General features: G+C 45.3%; 1 protein-coding gene across 1 annotated transcript in view; it reads right to left on the bottom strand.

Annotated features, from left to right (window-relative positions):
- The window catches only part of LOC306695796 (B-cell lymphoma/leukemia 11A-like), a 34,192-nt gene extending 16,173 nt beyond the window's left edge, over window positions 1–18,019 (bottom strand). The window contains exons 1-2 of the mRNA XM_079159159.1: window positions 17,767–18,019; window positions 14,680–15,072 (exon numbers count right to left, since the gene is read on the bottom strand). Of these exons, the coding sequence (XP_079015285.1) occupies window positions 14,680–15,072; window positions 17,767–17,821 (448 nt within the window). The 5' untranslated portion in view covers window positions 17,822–18,019. The remainder of the gene's footprint in view (window positions 1–14,679; window positions 15,073–17,766) is intronic.
- Window positions 18,020–19,094: the final 1,075 nt, after the last annotated feature.

Here is a 19,094-nt window from a genome sequence, read left to right as displayed (position 1 = left end):
GGTTAGGAGCAGCTTCCTTCCAGGGCTATGGGTTCACAAAGCAGTGTGTCCACGTACTTCCACATGCATTTTATTCAGATAAACTGAGGGGTTATTTTGCCATGTGATGCCACTTCTGTAGCTTAAGTCAAGAAGAAGAGGAGGAGGAGGAGGAGGAGGAGGAGAAGCAGGGGCCCCTTTCCTTCGACTTCTCAGATAATAAGATGACAGGAGCGATGAGAACTAAAGGGGTGAGGGAGGAAGATGGAACTGAGAGGAGTCAGGAGCAGGCCAAAGCACCAAGCAGAGATGTCGAGGCGGGGAGGTGTTTGTCAGAACCAGATATCGGCTCCCTCAGTCTGAATGGGGGCAAATCACAGGAAGGAAAGTAAGCTTGTGACTCTTTATCCCACAGGAGCAGGTCTCACTTTCATACTGCTCATCCTCTCAGGTTTGGCTTAGGCTTAAGAGACTGACACCAGTGTATGAGGATAATGACAATGAAGTATGGCTACCACTTAAATGGGAGCTGTTGTCAAACACCTTTCTCCTAGTCTAGCAAGAAAGGCAAGTTTTTCTCTTCACTGTCAAATTAACACAATTCTTAGAATCAGTGTGATGCCTGGTTTGTTTTGTGCTACTTGTTGAGCACGCTGAAGAGAACACATGTAGAGGCGGCGGGAGCGCTACATGTTATTAGTGCTACATCTCTGATTAGACTAGAAGCACTAACTCTAAGAGGCATTGGGGGATTGAATCGCTCCCTTGCCAAAAGTTAGACAAAATGATTGATACCATTCTCATATCTGTACTGTAAATATGAAGCTACGGCTAGCAGCCAATTAGCTTAGCTTAGCATGAACAGGGGACAAGATTTAGTCGAGCCTCGGCTGGTTGCCTGGCAACCTCACAGTGATGACAGGGCGCCAGGCTAGCTGTTTCCCACACTTAAAGTTTTTTTATGCTCAGCAACGTTAGTTGGCTGCTGGCTGCAGCTTCATATTTAAACTTTGTCCCAGCTAACTTTCTAAAAAGAAAGAAAACAAATATTTTTCCCCAAATGTCAAAGTATCTCTTTAATCTCCTGCTTCCTCTACTGAGGCTGGTCAGTTTAAAGTGTTGGAAGTTCAAAGTGAAATGAAATAGGGCATAGCGTGCAAAGAAATTGAGCTGATTTTAACTTGAATTGCTTGGAAGAAGCTATAAAAATTGTGCACTTTCAACAATTTAATAAACATGCCGGCTCAGAAAAAAAATATGCTAATAGCCGCTCACCCTTACCTTTTCCTTGTAAAACAGTGTTTGCAAAAGGCAACTAACAGAAAAAAAGAAAGGAAAAGTCAAAGGGAATAGCAACACAGAAGCACAAATGAGTACTAATGAAGACATGGAAAGCTGTAGAGGGGGGGTGGGGGGGGGGGAGAAATGGGCGAGGGCAAATTAACCTTTTTAATTGGAGAGTGGTAGTCCTCTTTGGACCCTGCAGTTGGATCCAGAGTGCTGACAGATGATGAGAGGGAAATGGCAGGCCTATTACAGGCAATCTGGCCCTGCGACTTGGCAGACCACAGCAGTACCAGAGCCTGGGGAGAACAGGGCATGTCCAGCATGGAAAGCATTCCCTGCCAGACCGCTCGCTGGCACAGAAGAGCTTGCCTCAATAAAAGGTATAAATAGAGAATGATTATCTTGGCACTTTGAACTATGGGGTAAAGGGTTGTCATGAGGGAGTCTGATTTCTTGTCTGATAACAAAATACTACCTGGTCAAGAAAAGGGAGAAGGGCTTTGCTTTAATGAGAATGATAGAGAACCAGTCTGACAGGTATACCAGAGAGGAGAGAAGGGCCAGGGCCGGAGGTGTGGGGGTGAAGAAATGTACACTAAAAAAACTCCCACACCATTTGAGTTCGCAAGACGCCGTACTCATGCACGGACACATTTTCAAAACCCAGTACGTCTGCCCGGCGTTCGCCGAGGAACCAGACGCAAGAGAAAGACATCAGAGAGGTTAACTTCCTGTCTGTCTGTCTGTCTGTGTGTCTGGATGCGAGAGCCATGTTTATGTCTGGGGATACAAGGAAAACAAACATCAAGGTCAGAGAGGCTGGAGTCTGTCCAAGCGATAGATAGCCTCCTTCGAAACAGGGCTGCGGGCCTGTTTTAGCATATGGCCCCAGAGGAGGACAGCAGCATTTAGACAGAACCCTTGGGTGGGATTTCATATTGAACATCGCGACCTGTGCGCTTCTAAGAGCTATTTCCCAAGCTGAAGATCATTCGTGCTTCTTCCTTCTTGCTCTCCTAACTTCATCTGGAATACGACTTTCTGAAATTCAATCAAGCTCATTTCATGTCATGTTCTCTACAATAAATGACAGTCAACTCATTCATTGTCTCACTGTTCAGCAAACAGTTGATGTAAACATAATCCTGACGCCTTCTCTTAAGATGCTGACCCCATTAGAATGACGTCTATGGACATCTCTACGGTAGGTCACTGAGACAAAGAATCCTTAAGCCTTACCTCTGTTCTTCCCTTTCCTCCTTTCCTCTTAATGCACAGCTTCTCTTTTTATGTTTACCTCTCTCTTTTTTTCCCCATCTGTCTTGCATTATGCATTTTGAACAAGCCACAGACAACATAGCAGACCACACAAGGTTGCTTTTAGTTATATCGTGCAAAGGATGCTACATGAAGCTGTGTAAGTCCATTAAGTCTCACACTCTCACACATAAATGCCAAAGTGCATATGACACGCTCTGCGTCCCACCATCAGCATCCTCTGCATCTCCTCCACACAAGGTCTTCTTCACAAATCTCTCACTCTCTCCTTCTTTGTATCTGTGTCGGTCCAGAAACACACACACACACATACACACAAACTAGACACATGGCCGAAGAGAGTAGACTACCATCTGGGAGTAGTGGCCGGCTTTGTCTGGGGGGGGGGGTGAAAGCGTCAACACGACCCCCCTTTAACACACACGCACACACACATACACATAACCCTTGCAACGGCCCCCATCACCCTCCCCATCCAACTGCTCCAAGTGTGAGAGCTGTTCTCGTACAATCTGCACATATACATATGCAAATTTGCAGGGGGGCATTATAAAAACAGCCATCATCACACGCACACGCACACAAAAACACACACACACACACACACACACACACACACACACACACACACACACACACACACACACAGAGAAGCAAGATATTTAGTTGGCTTCGGCACCAAAGTAGCCACGCAAGAGTTTTGGAAAAGAAAAACGTGTTTCTGAGAAATAGAGCAAGAGCTGGAGGGCTGGAAGAAAATAGCACAGAAAAAAGGGGAAGATGAAAAGAAGAACCTTCTTTATAAATAACAAATTAATGTGAGCATGTGTGAAATACATGCAAATGGGATTGCATGCATTTACACGGCGACACACATAAACACATGCAAAGACAGACACGCAAACATACATTATCCCTGTTTTGCCCCGCAGCATGCATGTGATGAATTTATACATAAAAAGTCACTCAATCAAGATGACACAGGATGCATCACAACTGTCCTTTGATTTAACATCACATGTGAGTAGGAGGCCCTCGGAGACATTAACCACGATGCACCAGACATCAGCTGATCATCATCTATTTGATTTTGGCAGGTTTGGACACGCAGTTGTTCCATAGGTTGTGGGCATAGTGATGGGTGGTTTTTTAATGATCTCGGATAGGATGGGATGCAATACCTTGGTTTGAGGAATATAAAGATTAAAGTGGCAATAGACAAAGTTTTTTTTGCTTTAAATTATCATTATGAAGTAAATGCTGATTGAGCTATGTAATGGCTATAGAATAATGACACCCTGTGCATTTAGATTGGGTCCCTTTAAGTCTCGGATTCACTTTGCAATTCCGTCTGCCACCGAGTCGCAATCTCCCGGAAAAATGAAGGCTAGATTTACGGCACAAAGACAATGCGTCAGCCCTGTCACAACCAAAACAGGAAGAGGATAGCGCTTTTGTTTTATATCGGTAGCTATCCCTAGTTATCTAAAAAGCATTAATCTTAGCTAGTTCTCTGCTGTTACTATCCCCAGTAGCGGAAATGGCAGACGGGAGAACAACCGAAAATTAAAATGCAGTGTGTCCTGTGTTGTTGATAGTTTCTACGCTCTGAGGAATACGGTAAGTAATACGGATGTCTTTGTATGTTCTCACTTTGACAACATTTATGCTCAATGCATCAATGTTAAAAATATACCTTTGCTTAAAGTTTCCTGATTTAGATCAGGAAATATGTGAACAAAGAATAAGTAAGGAAGGCTAGAAATCTCAGCAAGCATTCAATGACAAATTTTGATATTTGACACCTTTTGCGACGCCTAGTTTTTACATTCATTACACGTTTACATTTATAAATGTCTACCAAACCTCAAAGAATCAAAGGAAATAAAAAATATGACGATATTTGAGACAAGATGAATCAACTTCTCAATGGCTTTTGTCACATGTCAATTTGTCATAATCATAGACCACAAGGCCCTGAGCAAGGACAGAAAAAGACAGAGGGAGAGGGAGAGAGAGAGAGAGAGAGAGAGAAAGAGAGAGACACCTGCAAGGCTAACTGGAAAGCCGACACCTAATCCACTCCTTTTCTTACATAAACCTCTCTACAACAACCTTTCACACAAGTTTCACACTTTTCTCACCTCAGCAGTTCATGTTCATGTGATCACATTATCTCCCTTTCACTTGATATTGTAACGGTGTGCATGTCCATAACTGCAAAATGTTCAAATCGATCACAGTAACAACTTCATTTGAAGACAATACGAAATTAAAGCTTAAACGGGGGACTCAAATTAAGGATTTCTACAATCCTGCCGAGATAAACCCTTGGTTACTTGAATTCCTTAGATGTTCATGATGTGACGGAGCTTTCTGATCTGCCATCTCGAGGCAGGGTTTGTGCGTGAGCTGAAAGCATTTGAAGTGGAATGGTGAACAGCCTGCTCTCAAAACTCAAGGGACACATCCGAGTCGTAATTAGGAGAGGATCTGCGTCCATATTTTATGGCATACAAAGACACAAACACATTCACAGACACGATTTCCATTACTGCCACATGTGTATATATATGATACATGGATCCAGGGGTATATATTCATGCATGTAAAGCTGACACAAATAGAAGGTTTCTCGCCCACGCGGCACAACGGTCCATTATGTACATCTTCGATATCAAATTCTCTCCCCCAGTTTTCACCACTCTCATGTTTGCTGTAATGTTGTCAGTACACAATAGCAGCGGCGTTGTTAAGCTCATGTTGCCCCATCAAGAGGAGAGCACCAACAACAACCAAACACTTTTCCCTCCTCTTCCCACCCTGTTTACGAGCAGATCCATTCGTCTCTCACTTTGTTCCCACGCTCCCTCGCTTCTTTTTTCTATCCTCCGCATTGTCCTGTGCCCTCAGGTTAGAGGTTCTCTCTGTTTCCTCCTCTAAAGCTTGGAAAACAGAGGAGGAGGATGAGAGGAAGCGAGCTAGAGAGAGAGAAAGAGAGAGAGAGAGAGAGAGAGAAAGAGAGAGAGAGAGAGAGAGAGAGAGAGAGGAGGGCCGGGCAACGGGGCCTGTCCGTCTGCCTACTTCGGCCTGGATGGCTAACCGGTCTGAACTGGTTCTGACATAGGTGAACCAGAGACGTGTCCTCTTTCGCCTCTGGACAAAAAAGAACCATGGTGGCATTCCATCTACAGTCAGCAGGTACCAGGGAAGTGTGCATCCATGTGTGTGTCTGTATGTGCATGTGTGTTTGTATGTGTGTGTGTGTGTGTGTGTGTGTGTGTGTGTGTGTGTGTGTGTGTGTGTGTGTGTGTGTGTGTGTGTGTGTGTGTGTGTGTGTGTGTGTGTGTGTGTGTGTGTGTGCCTGTCTCCCAAGACCTTTGAGGCCTGGACCATTGCCAAGTTCATCTGTTAATGGACAGCCACTACGAGAGCTGCCCCATCCCCCCTCTTTCCCCTCCCCTCTGTCTCTCCAGCAGCCATGCCTGCTCACGACCCCCCCTTAACCTCCCCAACCCCCAGCCAGGACTGCCCAGATACAGGCCCTCACTCTCCCTCTCCCGCCTCCTCCACTCCCTTTCTCTCCCTTCCCCTGAAAGCTATATCATTCCCTTTCTCACTCTCCTCCTCCTCCTCACTGCCCCCCAACACTCTGGGCTTCTCCTATTCAAGATAAACAGAGTGCTTCAAGTTCAGGGGACACCCTGGGACCCTTTAACAAAGCCATCTATCATGCTGTCTGCCTGAGACTCCTTTGGCCATAGCGGGCTCTGTTGCTGCTGTAGCTGCTACGTCTCTCTCTCTCTTTCTCAATCTGTGTGTGTGAACATACACAGGCTGGACATAGACCAGCCAGCAAGCCTGCTAACCCTGACTAGCTACTTGCTCTTACTGATCCTGAGCTGGACAATTTCCCCATTGTGTTTGTGGCCCCTCCAAATCCCGAGCATAGACAGACCCCCACCCTCATCTCTTCTGCCAATGCCCCCCCCCCCCTGTTAAAACGAGACAAACTCATGACACGGAGGCACTCAACGGAGCGAAGAACAGCATGCACGCGTGGGCCACTTTCTCTCCACACCTCGGAGACGGACTCCGCTGACCCCTCTCCGATTCCCCTGAAGTCAAACAGCGGGACGATTAACCAAACTGTCAACATCTTAATAGTATGGGAATAAGAGACAGACAGTAGGCCTAGAAGAAGTGTGTAAACACTATGGAGATTAAGAATGGTACACAAGAGAGACAGAGAGACAGAGACAGAGAAAGAGAATAAGAAGAGAGGAGCCCTGTTCATACATGGATCCTGCAACATTTATGGATTCAATTATCTAGGTAGTCTTATTCCGCATTCAAGCACAGGTCTGCTGTATGGAAATATTCGGTGGCAGGTGTTTTCCCAAGTGATGTGGTATTCCATGCATTATTTTCTGCTCATTACGGGTGGCAGCAAGGAGGAAAAGAAGAAGAGCATGGGGAAATGTCACACAGTCTGGACTAAATGATAGAGTTCAGAGCCAGTCTTTTTAATGCCTTCTTCAAATAATAGTGAAGGCGGTAGTTTGTGTTGCTGTTGGATCATTTTTTTTCTTCACTATTTTGAAAGGTGTTACTAATTATGTATTTGCAGTTAATTGACAATAAGTAGAATTTTAGGGACCAGAGCACTACCTTCTCGACTATGTGGAGCTCTTCAGTGCAATACCATTGTTTCTGTGGTGGCTAAAATAAAAGCATTCACTATTTGTTTTAGATTTCTTTAAATTAAATAGAATTGAATTGTTGCTGTGTTTCCACTCGACCTAAGCTGGAAGATTTCCAGAAATAAAGCTATAGGTCCTGAGCAGGCAAAGACTCCAGCTCCTCTTCCCACCCGACGCTGACTATTTCAGGAATATTTACAAGTGAAGGTGCACGCAGTTTAGGGGCCAGAGAGTTTCCTGGACACCACAAGCTCACTCCAGGCATGGGAGAGGGACTCAATTCATGGTCACACAAATGCTCACTCGAATTTTCTTTTTCACTTCCTTTCTTCCTCTTCTTCCTGCTTGTCCTCTGGTATCTCTCCGACACACAGCAGCCCCAAAAGCCCAGCAGCTGCTGTCCTCTCCTGCCTGCTAGAGAAGGGGACCAGCCAGCCGGTTTTAGAGCGCTAAATTATCCATTAGATGTTATCAAGTTGTAGCAGGGCAATGCCATTCTGCTAGGAGCCATCAATCTTTCATAAGTCCCAGGCACGGCCTGCATTGGGATGCACTACCAGAACCTCCCCACCACTCCCAGCACACCACCCACCCCATCCAACTCACCCAACTGCACGCAAACTTGGACATGTACACAGGCGCACGCAGTCAACAAACACACCATGCTGACATAAATGCATCAAGGTACACGCTCTTGCACTCAAGCTCTGCAGAAACAAGCTGGATGGAGCTTGTTTAGGGAACATCCAGTTCTACATTTCTATCATTGTGTCTTTTATCCCCCTCGAGCTCACCCTGCTTTGCTCCCTAAACAAAACTAACATTTTGGGCTAAGCATCCATATTTTTCGCTGTCTCAACCCTGTTTCACTGCCCCTCACACTACCTTTCCTTACACGCACTCCCTTTTTTCTCCCCTCCTCTCCTCTCCCTCCCTCCCTCCTGCTGCTTCTTGCCGTGGCCTGGCAGGCAGGCAGGGCAGACATGTTCAGAATGCGCTCCGGTAATGGGCTAATCAAAAATGCAAAACAATTGGCAATTACCGCGCGGGGCCCTAATGGTCATTAGAATTTACAACAAGGTAATGAACTGAGAGTCAGCTCAGTCCATGCATATTCATAAAGCAATCAGGCCTTTGAAGATTAAAGAAGCGCTTCAAATTTAAATGAGGGCGCCAGCATGTTATCAGTGAGATTCAGCCTGCAAAAGTAAAGGGTGCCTGGGACGGGAGTGTGCATTTATGAATGTGTGTATATCTGTGTGTATGTGTGTGTGTGTGTGTGTGTCTGTGCGCTGTGGGGGTTGGGGGTCAGTTTGGTGTGGGGGATGGATGGAGGTGTAAGTATGTGTGTGCAATGTGCATGCATCTGTGCATAAGTAATGACGGTGTGTGTCAATCTCATTGGGGTGCCAACTCGTGCCTGCATGCCTTTGTGCCAAGCACCAACTACAGTTACATCAACATCACCATATAGCCTAAAGTGATTCTAATAACCAAATTAACACTCTTAAAAATGAATGAGGCCCTATCTTCTGATCATCATTTAAAAGACGTGGGATTTGAATCTAAGATCAAATGTAACTTGAGCTATTAGGAGGCAATGAGCTTTTAAACACAAACCCCCCCTGAGGAATACAGCAACCTATTAGTACATATTTATGAAAAAGTGCAGCGGCAGACTTGGTTTGCATGCTCATGGACACACTAAAGCCCTCTGAGACTTTCACACACACAGAGGGCTGTGAGTTTTCACGAGTGCAACGCCAGTCGCAGGGGCCCTCTCTCTGTCCTGTATCTCTCTGGTTGAGATAAGGCTGGCAAGACACAGCTGTAGACGACCACCCAGCCACATACAAAAGGTACAAACAGACTCGCACAAACACGCACCCATAGACAGGCGCAGCCTGACAGGCCGAGCCCAGCGCTGGGACCTGCAGTGGGACAGATAGTAGAGGAAGAAACATCATAGAGACAGATAGTGACCGGGATCAGTGGGTTCAGACTAACATGACGCCCTCGCCACTGTGGCTCTCCCTTGGCCTCAGCATTATCACCATGGGCGTGAGAAAGACAAAGCAATGGTCCTCCAGCACCACAGCTTAAAACACTACAGTCACAATAGGAACAGCAGAGGTTGAGCTGACATACTGAATACAGGAGGCGATAATACGATACAGAAGGCACAAAATAATTAAATGTGGATCGGAATCAAACAGTGACCTAAATGAGGACCTAAAGGAAAGAGGGAAGATTTCTTTTTTTTAAAGATGAAAAAAAAGAAAATTACTTTGTTGAAGTCTCTGTTCCCATTCTCACCCTAAACTAACCTGCCTACTTCCTAAAATACCACTTCAGTTCTTTTTGCTCTCATCCACCACTTCCTGAGCCACAGCTGTATCAAAAACACTTTTTCTTCTCTGTTTCTGTTCTGTCTAAAAATAAAGTCATTAACCTGCAGGTGGTGAAGCCGGCGGCTGGCGTGACAGGCCCTGACGCTGTCAGGTGACCCCTGACCCTGTGATGTGACGGCCTGCCACGCTATTGACAGGACAGCGGCAAGACACGCTCATTTCTGAGGATACTTTTTCATCTCGCATGACGTGGCTGTGGACAAACAAGGTTGTTTCTGTCGTATAGCTTCGTTTGACAGTAGGTAAAGGGGATAGAAAGAGGCAGCAAATGTGGGTGTGTTTGTGTGTGCGCGTGTGTGTATGTATATGTGGGTGTGTGTCTTCTGGCCTGCTCTGCAGCCAAATCTGCTGGAGTGAGAATGAGTGGATCTTGGAAGCCTTTAAGAGGTGTAGACACGCTAATGTAGCCAAAATGTTCCAGTCCCTCAAGATAAACCACTGGGGGGGATGCGTGGAGAGAGAGTATGAGTGGGAGAAGGAGGGAGGGAGAAAAAGAGATAGGGAGACAGAGGAAAGGAAAGGAGAGAGAGAAAAAGACAGAGAGATGGAAAGCAGAGGGGAGGGGGCTAAAATAAGTATCATATGTTTCTGACAGATCTCATCAACTCGCAACACATCATGGGGCCTCTGCCACAACACATTTATTACAGACAAAACACAGGTTCACAGGAGGGGGTTTACACTGTATGTGTGTGTGCGTGTGAGTGTGTGTGTGTGTGTGTGTGTGTGTGTGTGCGTGTCTGGGGGCATTGTTGTGTTTATAAAACAGGTTTGTCTGTGTACATTTGTGGGAGGGTGCATGCAAATACATACGCTTCTTTTTGTGTGCATGCTTGTGTGTGTCCGTGTGTGTGTGTGTGTGTGTGTGTGTGTGCATACTTGAACTAGCCTCTACCTGAATGGCCTGAGGCTGTGGTACCGTGGTTGTTAGAAGACAAACAGAGACACAGGAAGCCCAAGCCAGGAGCCCCGAGGACAGCACACACAAACACACACATACCTATCCTTAAGTACACACACACACTCCCGCTGTCAGTCACACACATAACAGCCACCTCAACATAAGTTCTGCTTCCTAAACCCACAAAACATTGCTTTAACACACAGATACACCTCCTCTCTCTCTCTCTCGCTCTCTCTCTCTCTCTCTCTCACACTCACTCACACACACACACACACACACACGTTTAGGCCCAGCCCATCCCTCAGGCCCAGAGCTCTGTGCCAAGTCTGGCCTGGCAGGGTCCACAGAGGGGTGTCCTCAGGCGAGGCTTGCCAAGTCAAAGACCCTTTCATGTTGAGCCTGCACGCCCAGAGTAGTAAAGCTTTAACAAACAGCCCGACACACACTCTTTCTCTCTCACACACACATACGGAAAGCTATAAACAGTTTAAGTGGTCAAAACCACACTCATACACACACACGTGCACACATATGCACATACATTAGTTTAACACCGCATCCACACTCGGGATGTAAACATCCACTAGACGTTAGCACTTGAATGCAGCCACAGCCACTAACACTCAATCCAACAACAAAGGCTGCCGAATCGCCGCCGACAACATTCGTGGGTGTTTAGAGTTTGGCTTTGGAATACAAAAATGTCCTCTATGAAAAATTCATCCTAAAAACCATTCCTGTTCACCTTCATTAAAACTTTGTGGAGCCCACAGCCAAAAATAGGACCGATTTCATCAGAGCCCAGAGCAACTGTAGGATCAAATTAGAGTCAGTTTTTACAGACAATGGAGTGCTTATCTTGATAATATTAGCTGGTGTCCAATAATTACAACAGCATGCATCTGTGCCTTTTCAGTATCAATTAAAGTGATCACCGAAACAAAGGCACACACACCACATGTGGACTCGCAAAGCGACTGGTATGCACGCACATACACACTAGAAAAAGATATCACTACCAAGACGCCTCTCACCCCCCCGCCACTCACACACACACACTCCCCATGCACTGCCCAGCCCCCCAGTTCTGCCTGACAGATACCCAGTGTGTATACGTGTGTGCTTATGAGGGAGTGTGTGTGTGTGTGTGTCGGGGGGGGGGGGGGTCTGTGGTGGTTTGGAGAAAGGTGGCACCGTGCCAATAGGGAGCCTGCTAAATACCTTTGTCTCTACAACACACAGGGACAAACAGGACAGGCAAGCTGCTGCATGAAGACACTCTACAGCCACAGAGAGGTGTTACAAGAAATACCGCTCGGTTGTTTCGAATGTTTTCCTCCTCACAGAGGAAAAAAAGGGGAAAGGTGGCTGCCATAATTAACTCAGTATTGATTCAGAGTCCAGGTTACAATAGAGGCAGTGTGCTGGAAAGAGGCAGAAGTGTGAGATAGTGGTCGATTTGAGCGGCTACAATGGCCTCATTAACACACATGGCTACACTGGCGAGAATGCAAAAGGTGCTAACGCTGGGATGGATAAATACAGGCCACAGTTATGTAGCAATACGAGTACAAGAATGTGGAACCACACTCATAAAATGTCGTGAAGAGAAACGATTTTGTAAAATTACTAATTATGGTATAGAGGACATGATAGTGCATCCTAAATCATAACAATGAAAAGCATCTTGCTCCAATTACTCAATGCAGGGAGACCAAACAATCATTTATTGCCCTGTTTACAATTTAGCCCGTGCAATAATGAATGTGAATGCAAATTAAAACTATGCGTCCACTTCACCAGTATGCCTGCTTAATAGTGGTTATATCCTGTGACATAAATCCAGTTTTACACTGCAGTCACATAATTTGTGTGAGAAGCCGTCATCTGCTCTTTTTCTGGGCCATCCATAATCTGGAGACAAGCGACGGTGTCCCTATGCATATCTTAAATTGTTTATCATGCAAATGATGGCACGCAGGCTGCTCTGCCCTCTTCTAACGGCCCAGAGCTCCAGACTGCAGACCCCAGCCCCAGCTGCAGCCATGAGACTCCCAGACGGCCTCAGCTGTCCCAAAGACGGAGACCGAGAGGCACAGCCTCATCTCCGGCTCTGGGTGTATTACAGACAACTGCCCCCCTCCACCCCACCTCCAAGTTCAACCATCCTGGGTGTCAGCTCCTTTAGTCCAGCAGCTTCTTTCCTGAACCTTGCCCAAGCCCTTGCCTGTATACGCTGCTGTCTATACAGAAATCCATCTGCGTCAAATGACATTTCAGGAGGAGGGGTGGGGAGTGGAAGGGTCATATTCATTTGAATGTATGCAATGCAGATGCAGTAAATATTCAAGGGTGTAACTTATAATACACTCCCCTGGAATAAACTGGACATGAAGCCAGTCTGGCAGAGATACAGTGTGTAGGGACAGTATGTATTGAGATGCCTCTTCTCAGTGTCAGCATCTAACTGAGCAGGGTGGGAGAACATGGCAGCTAGCATATGGAGCACGGGGTGGCGCGCTGGCACTGCCAGTCTGTATCCATCAATCTTGGACACAGAAAACAGAGGCGGGGGAGGCTGGCTTTTATGCATATGTGACTGACGTGTGGTCTATCCTGCACAGTTCTGTTTTAACCCCAAAAATCTTTTGCCGGTTTCTCCTTTTTCTTTATCTGTAGTCTTGACCACAAATCGTTATCTTTGGTTTTACACAAAAAAAATGTATATCAGGGTTACAACACTATCAATTGAAGTGTCACGAAACAACCAAATAAATCTATGCATCGCGGTATCAAGCGAAGCCTGAGAGTTACACAATGCCAAGAGACATACGGCCTATAAATAAAGCTCTCCTCACAGTGCTAGTGACCTTATGATATCATGTGAAATCCACTGCATGATGATCTAAATGAGCACAGAAAAGCATGTCCGAACAGCTGACACGGCCAAGAGGCATGTTGGATGTTTTAGTGTGTGAGGATGTGCGTGTGCATGTGTGGGTGCTCCTACACAGTGCAGATGTTTCACAAACTGCACACAATTGAAAAGTGGTCATTTTGTATGATAGCGGGCTGACTAGTTAACAACAGATAACAGTCGTCCCTTTACAAAGCCCTCTGCAAAGCTGCAGCCCTGAATACTACGGAACAGCAGTGCACATTATCGAGCACTGCTCTCCGTGCATTTAGCCTGAATTGGCTTCAAATTAAATCTGCCCAGGCAATCATCCCAATCTGGCACATGATATTGGATATGTTAAAGGAAATGAATAAACATTCAGATAGGCTGGTCCGAATCAAACTCCGCTCTGTAAAACCAGTCATAAGGGACACACGCTTGTTTGCACAGAGACTCATTTAGCCCCGGTGGACAAACAACAAACCGACCAGCCGCCTTAAGAAGTCCTTAATTACTCAAATCAAGAAAAACACTGACAATTAGTGGCTGTAGGGTTCCTCAAATAAACGCTTCTTCCTTGACAGTTCAGCATAATTACATTCTTTTCTATCTCTTTTTAATTTTAGCATCAGAGTGAGGCTTCACAGGCGCATATTTGAGGGAAGGAGAGATATGGCGGTGTAATAAGCCAGGGAGGGATAGAGATACATCTCTCACCACCACATGAGAGAGAACGTGGGGACCACAGGATCTGAGCACATCTGTGATGCAGCAACAAACCCGAAAGAAATGCATCTTTCTCTCTATCTATCTCTCTCTCTCTCTCGCTCTCTCTCTCTCTTTCAGTCTGTTTCTTTGTCTGTGTGTGTTTTCACTAATGCAAATGTTTCCGTTTCTCACAATCATTTTCAGCTCCGGCTGGTCTTCGTGTGGGTTCATGGCGCAGCTGAGGGACATTCACAGCTCCTATATGCAGCGGCAGATTTTTCACACTCTGGTTTATGCAGAACGGACGCAATCCCTACTAACAGCAAGAAACAAAGAAGAATCTGAGAGAGCATCCCTTCTGAATAAAACTGAAATAAACTCTCTATGAACCTCGAGAAGTGTGACCTGCTCCACACCTGTAGACCTTAAAGACCCACTGCCTGCATTTGTTTTTCCTGCTCATTTGTTTGCTCTTGTGTGGCAGCCATTTTAAGCTCCCACTGTGTTTACCTGTGATATTCTCCTGCTTGGGGATTATTCCTTGCAAGGGTGCAGATAAACAATCCTCATCCTGCGGCGACACCTGAACGGCCACTTCCACGGGGCGACACACCCTCCGCGGGTGCTGATGGTGGGTCCGCGAGTGCGAGGAGGACGTGGAGAGGGGAGAGGCGAGCGGGGAGGACGGTGGCCTGTCCAGAGGTTTGTCCATACAGAGGCTCCCTTGGCACTGCCTCCGTTTGTGTTCAATGAACAGCAGGATGTCAGCCAGGGGGAAGCGGGAGTGGCACTGGCCGCAGGTCAGCAGGTCCTGGTCCCCTTTTAGGGGCTCACCCTGAACCACTCCCAGCCTGGGGAAGTCCTGAGAGTCTTCTTCTGGTAAAACACCTGACAGCGGCTCAGCTGCACAAACAGATAAGAAAGAGGATTGTGAGTTCAGAGAGAGGTTGTGATTCTGTAGAGCTGGTAAACAAATGTGTCAGGAAAGGCAATGGAAAGGCACATCAGTGTGTCATTCCTTGCGACAATATATCAAGACATAGGACATAGGAATAAGGTCAGGTTGTAAAATATGTATAAAAATATTTCTCGAAAGAAAGAAAGACAGAAAGAGCACACAGACTACTTCGATGAGGACTGACATGTTCAGCTTGCAGGCAGCAGCCAAACGATTAAGTTGCTTGACCCTCTTTATTGTGCTGCCAATCTCGCTTTTTTAATGAACCTAACACCTCTGAGAATCAAAAAATAGATTCTAATTTGAGTTCAAGATGATTGGACCCCATTTCGTTAAAAGTGCTGGGATCTCATGAACCAAGGTTAGACATTGAGGGGTTGGATGTGGAGTAGGTCCCTGAAGTACTAGCGGAGGGAGAGAGAGAGAGAGAGAGAGAGAGAGAGAGAGAGAGAGAGAAAAGAGAAAGAGCATTTTAAAAGAAGTAATCTAGCCACACGGTAAACGACATTGGGCGCCCCGACTGGGATTTTGAGATAAGATGTGATGAATTCTTGCCGCCGGTTCAACCTTTAATTCCATGTTGGGTCAGACGAGAAGGTGGTGAGGGACTATGCAAGATAGGCCCTGTTACCTGTATGTTCGACTGCATTAAATATGAGGGAATTCGCCCCTATTTTACTGGAGCTTATCTTAACCAGCTTATGCCATGGACATAGACGGGGTGTGTGAGGCTGGGTTAGGTGGAAAGATTTTCTTCAAACCAAATAATCTCATTTTGATGCCACGCAAGAGTGATGTGAATAACTTTGAAAACTAAAATATAATCCTTTTCTCAGACATATCTGACTGCGGCAGAATTTAAAGTAGTTTAGGCCAGTGAGTAGGTCTGTTTCACAACCAGGAAAATCATTAGGCCTCTTCATTTGCCATGTTAGATGTGTATGGCTCCTAGTTATAATAGCGAATCAATAATTTCATTTCAGGGGATTTTTTTTCATGTTAAAATGGAATACAAAAAACAAATAAATGCATCAAGCATTTAGCTTAATTTCCTCTGCCTGTATAAATACGTAATTAAATGTTCCTTTGCTACGTGATGACAGCTCAACATTGACCCCAAAACAAGATAATATAAAGTGGGATTTTGTAGTATTTTGTTGTCTATATATTCAAAATATTTAAAAACATAATTATTATGCCAGATAAAATGTAACTGAACTCCAAAGATCTGGGTCAGAGCCAAAAATAAAAATGATTTAGGCTAAACAAAACCTCGTCAGGGCTTGGAAAGTATATTTTTTCACGTGTACATTTTTGTAAATAGTACGGAAACATGACTATAACTGCTTGTCTCTAAAACACTTGCTTTAGCTGCATTTTCTTTGAATATTCTGAATATTTCAGCTTTTTCCCCTCCTTCAGAAACCATGAGCAGCACAAGCAGCATCAAATATACAATCACTTAGTTGTGCTAAAACGATCCTCTTCATGGGCTTGGTCAAGCAGCACAGAGATAAAGTAGTTCAAGTTCATTAATGGCATACAGGACGACAATCATAGTGCGCCCCCCACTGGCAAACCTTTTGACAATTACACCTCAAATGAAGGCATTCATGTTGCGAGAGCATAATTGGTTTCAACCGAAATGGGAACAGTGTGCAGAGACACATCTACTACAAAAATAATTAAGGACAAAATGAAATAAAGGGGCTTCTTATCTCCTCTTCTAACTTAAAATATATTTGGAGACGTCTCCGCATTCACTGATGACCATGAGAGTGTTTTAATTAAGCAGTTCCTGCTGTTATCAGCCTAGGGGTGGGAAATAACTCTCCAGCGAGCATCAACGCGCCTGGACAGGGCGAAAATCATATCACTCAATCTCAATCAATGCCCCATGATTTCAGCACAAACGCGCGTAAAACGACTTCCCTGCTTCCCTCTCCAGTTGTAAAACAGCATCGCGCACGGAGAATTCACGTGGATTTATACAGCATCTGTCCGATAATGAGGCTAAATAACATACTGCGCATTCAAAACTCGATATTAAAACAGCAGCTGAGAGGGATTTGTGACACAGACACTATTCCGCCTACAACGCACACGAGGTTTCTGCGCTGTAGACAAGTGGGTATGTAAACACCACTTCCCGGTGTACAAACCGGCTCAAACATCTGGAAATACATTCTAACAACACGACGAAGTACGTGCGTTGTTGTGGTGGAATAGCTTTACACGATTCACCTGGAAAACTTCTGAGCGGAATGGCAGCAGGAGTAGGCTTGCGCTGCCTTCATATAGGCAAAGGTCCCTGGCCATAAAGCCCATGCATGCCCTTTAATGGCGAAAGAAACCTTGTGGGCTACGTTATACAACACGGTTAACCTACACAAGTTGAAGCTCTCTGTCACGTTGTTTGAAAACTTCCACCAGATGATCCCATAATCAATGTTAAAGAGCCTGTAGTCTTGGGTATGTTTGCGTTTTTGGTCATTTCACTCAGGACAGCGGTGTGTCCGTGCGTGGCCGTCTCCTACCTATTCAAATTCCCCGAGGAAGTTGCCCTGTGCGTAAGAAAAGCTCGTTGAGAGGAGACAAACAGCTTACATTAAGTCAAAATGCGATTAATCTCCACTTACGCGAAAACTCCCGTTTGCTCAAGTGCTGGGGTTTGCCTTGCTTGCGGCGAGACATGTTGGTTTAGTGGTGGCTTTTCGGCTGAGTTCACATTGGGAAATCCGTCCCTACAAGGTAGACTCCAAATGAAATATCTTCATTGATGCCTCTGACATCCGAATAGGAAAAAAAGAACTGCAGGATCATACAGAGGGTGATGCGTCGCGCGCTACGGGCTGTGCGGACCTCTTCATGACTTTTTCGCAAAGAGAGAGTGATGGGGGTACAGCGATACCCCCCTGAGCTGCAAGTTCAAGTGCGGACGTGACGTTCCTGCGAACTTGAACGTCAGGAGATGGACGGACTGAGACACAGAAAACATGGGCAGGGCGAAGGCGGCCAGTGGGAGGGGGACAAGCCGTAATAAAAACCAATGGACACTCATTATGGACTACCTATGAAGGGAAGGAGGGGGGGGGGGAACAGAAGAGAGGCCCCGAAGACACCAATGGACAGAGGGGATCAAGGGGGCTGGGCTAAGAGAGAGAGAGAGAGAGAGAGAGAGAGAGAGAGAGAGAGAGAGAGAGAGAGAGAGAGAGAGAGAGAGAGAGAGCGAGAGAGAGGGGGGAGTTGAGTTATCCGAGGAAGTCGAGGAGCAAAGCGCATGAACCTAACAGCGCTGTAGCAGGGATGTGGAGTAATAAACCCAGCTTCACTGCTCCATTCATATTTATTAGTTTATTTTCAGGCTGATATGAATATTAATTTACTATGTAAATGTACAGTGTAGACTTGAGATTGTGTTTTTACAGGTGGGATAAAGTGTATTTATTTCATTATAATTATATCTTATATCATTCTTTTTTTGTTGCCATTTCAGTAAGATGCAATGTATTTGATTTTGTTGCTGTTGTTTTTAAATTCGATTTAAGCTTTAATTAAAGGACTAATGAGGGGAAGCTGTTAAAGATGCTCCAAAACGACTTTCTGAACCGTCTGTGGATGATATAAAGTTGATCCTCTTGCTTTGGTTTTTAGCCACAGTGCAAATGGTAACACGCATAGAGTGAGATACAAATTAATATTAATATAAAATGATCAAATTGTGGAATCACTGTATTACTAATAAATAAAAATGAGGAAAAATGGGCTACTAAAAATAGATTTGAGCCTACATTTAGAATCCAATGTCCTTTGACTTATAGGCTATCATCATCTGATTTGATGTGTTATTAACCAGCGTGTTAAAGGTGTTGAATCAGATATCTATCTATGAACAATGCACCTTAGTCTATATAAAAAAAACTATAAAGTGAAACTGAGGTTGGTTTTCTTTGCTTATCTTAATGTT

The sequence above is a fragment of the Pholis gunnellus genome, assembly GCF_910591455.1.
Source record: "Pholis gunnellus genome assembly, chromosome: 5".
In the NCBI taxonomy this organism is placed as follows: Eukaryota; Metazoa; Chordata; class Actinopteri; order Perciformes; family Pholidae; genus Pholis; species Pholis gunnellus.
This window is presented reverse-complemented; position numbering and strand designations above follow the sequence as displayed.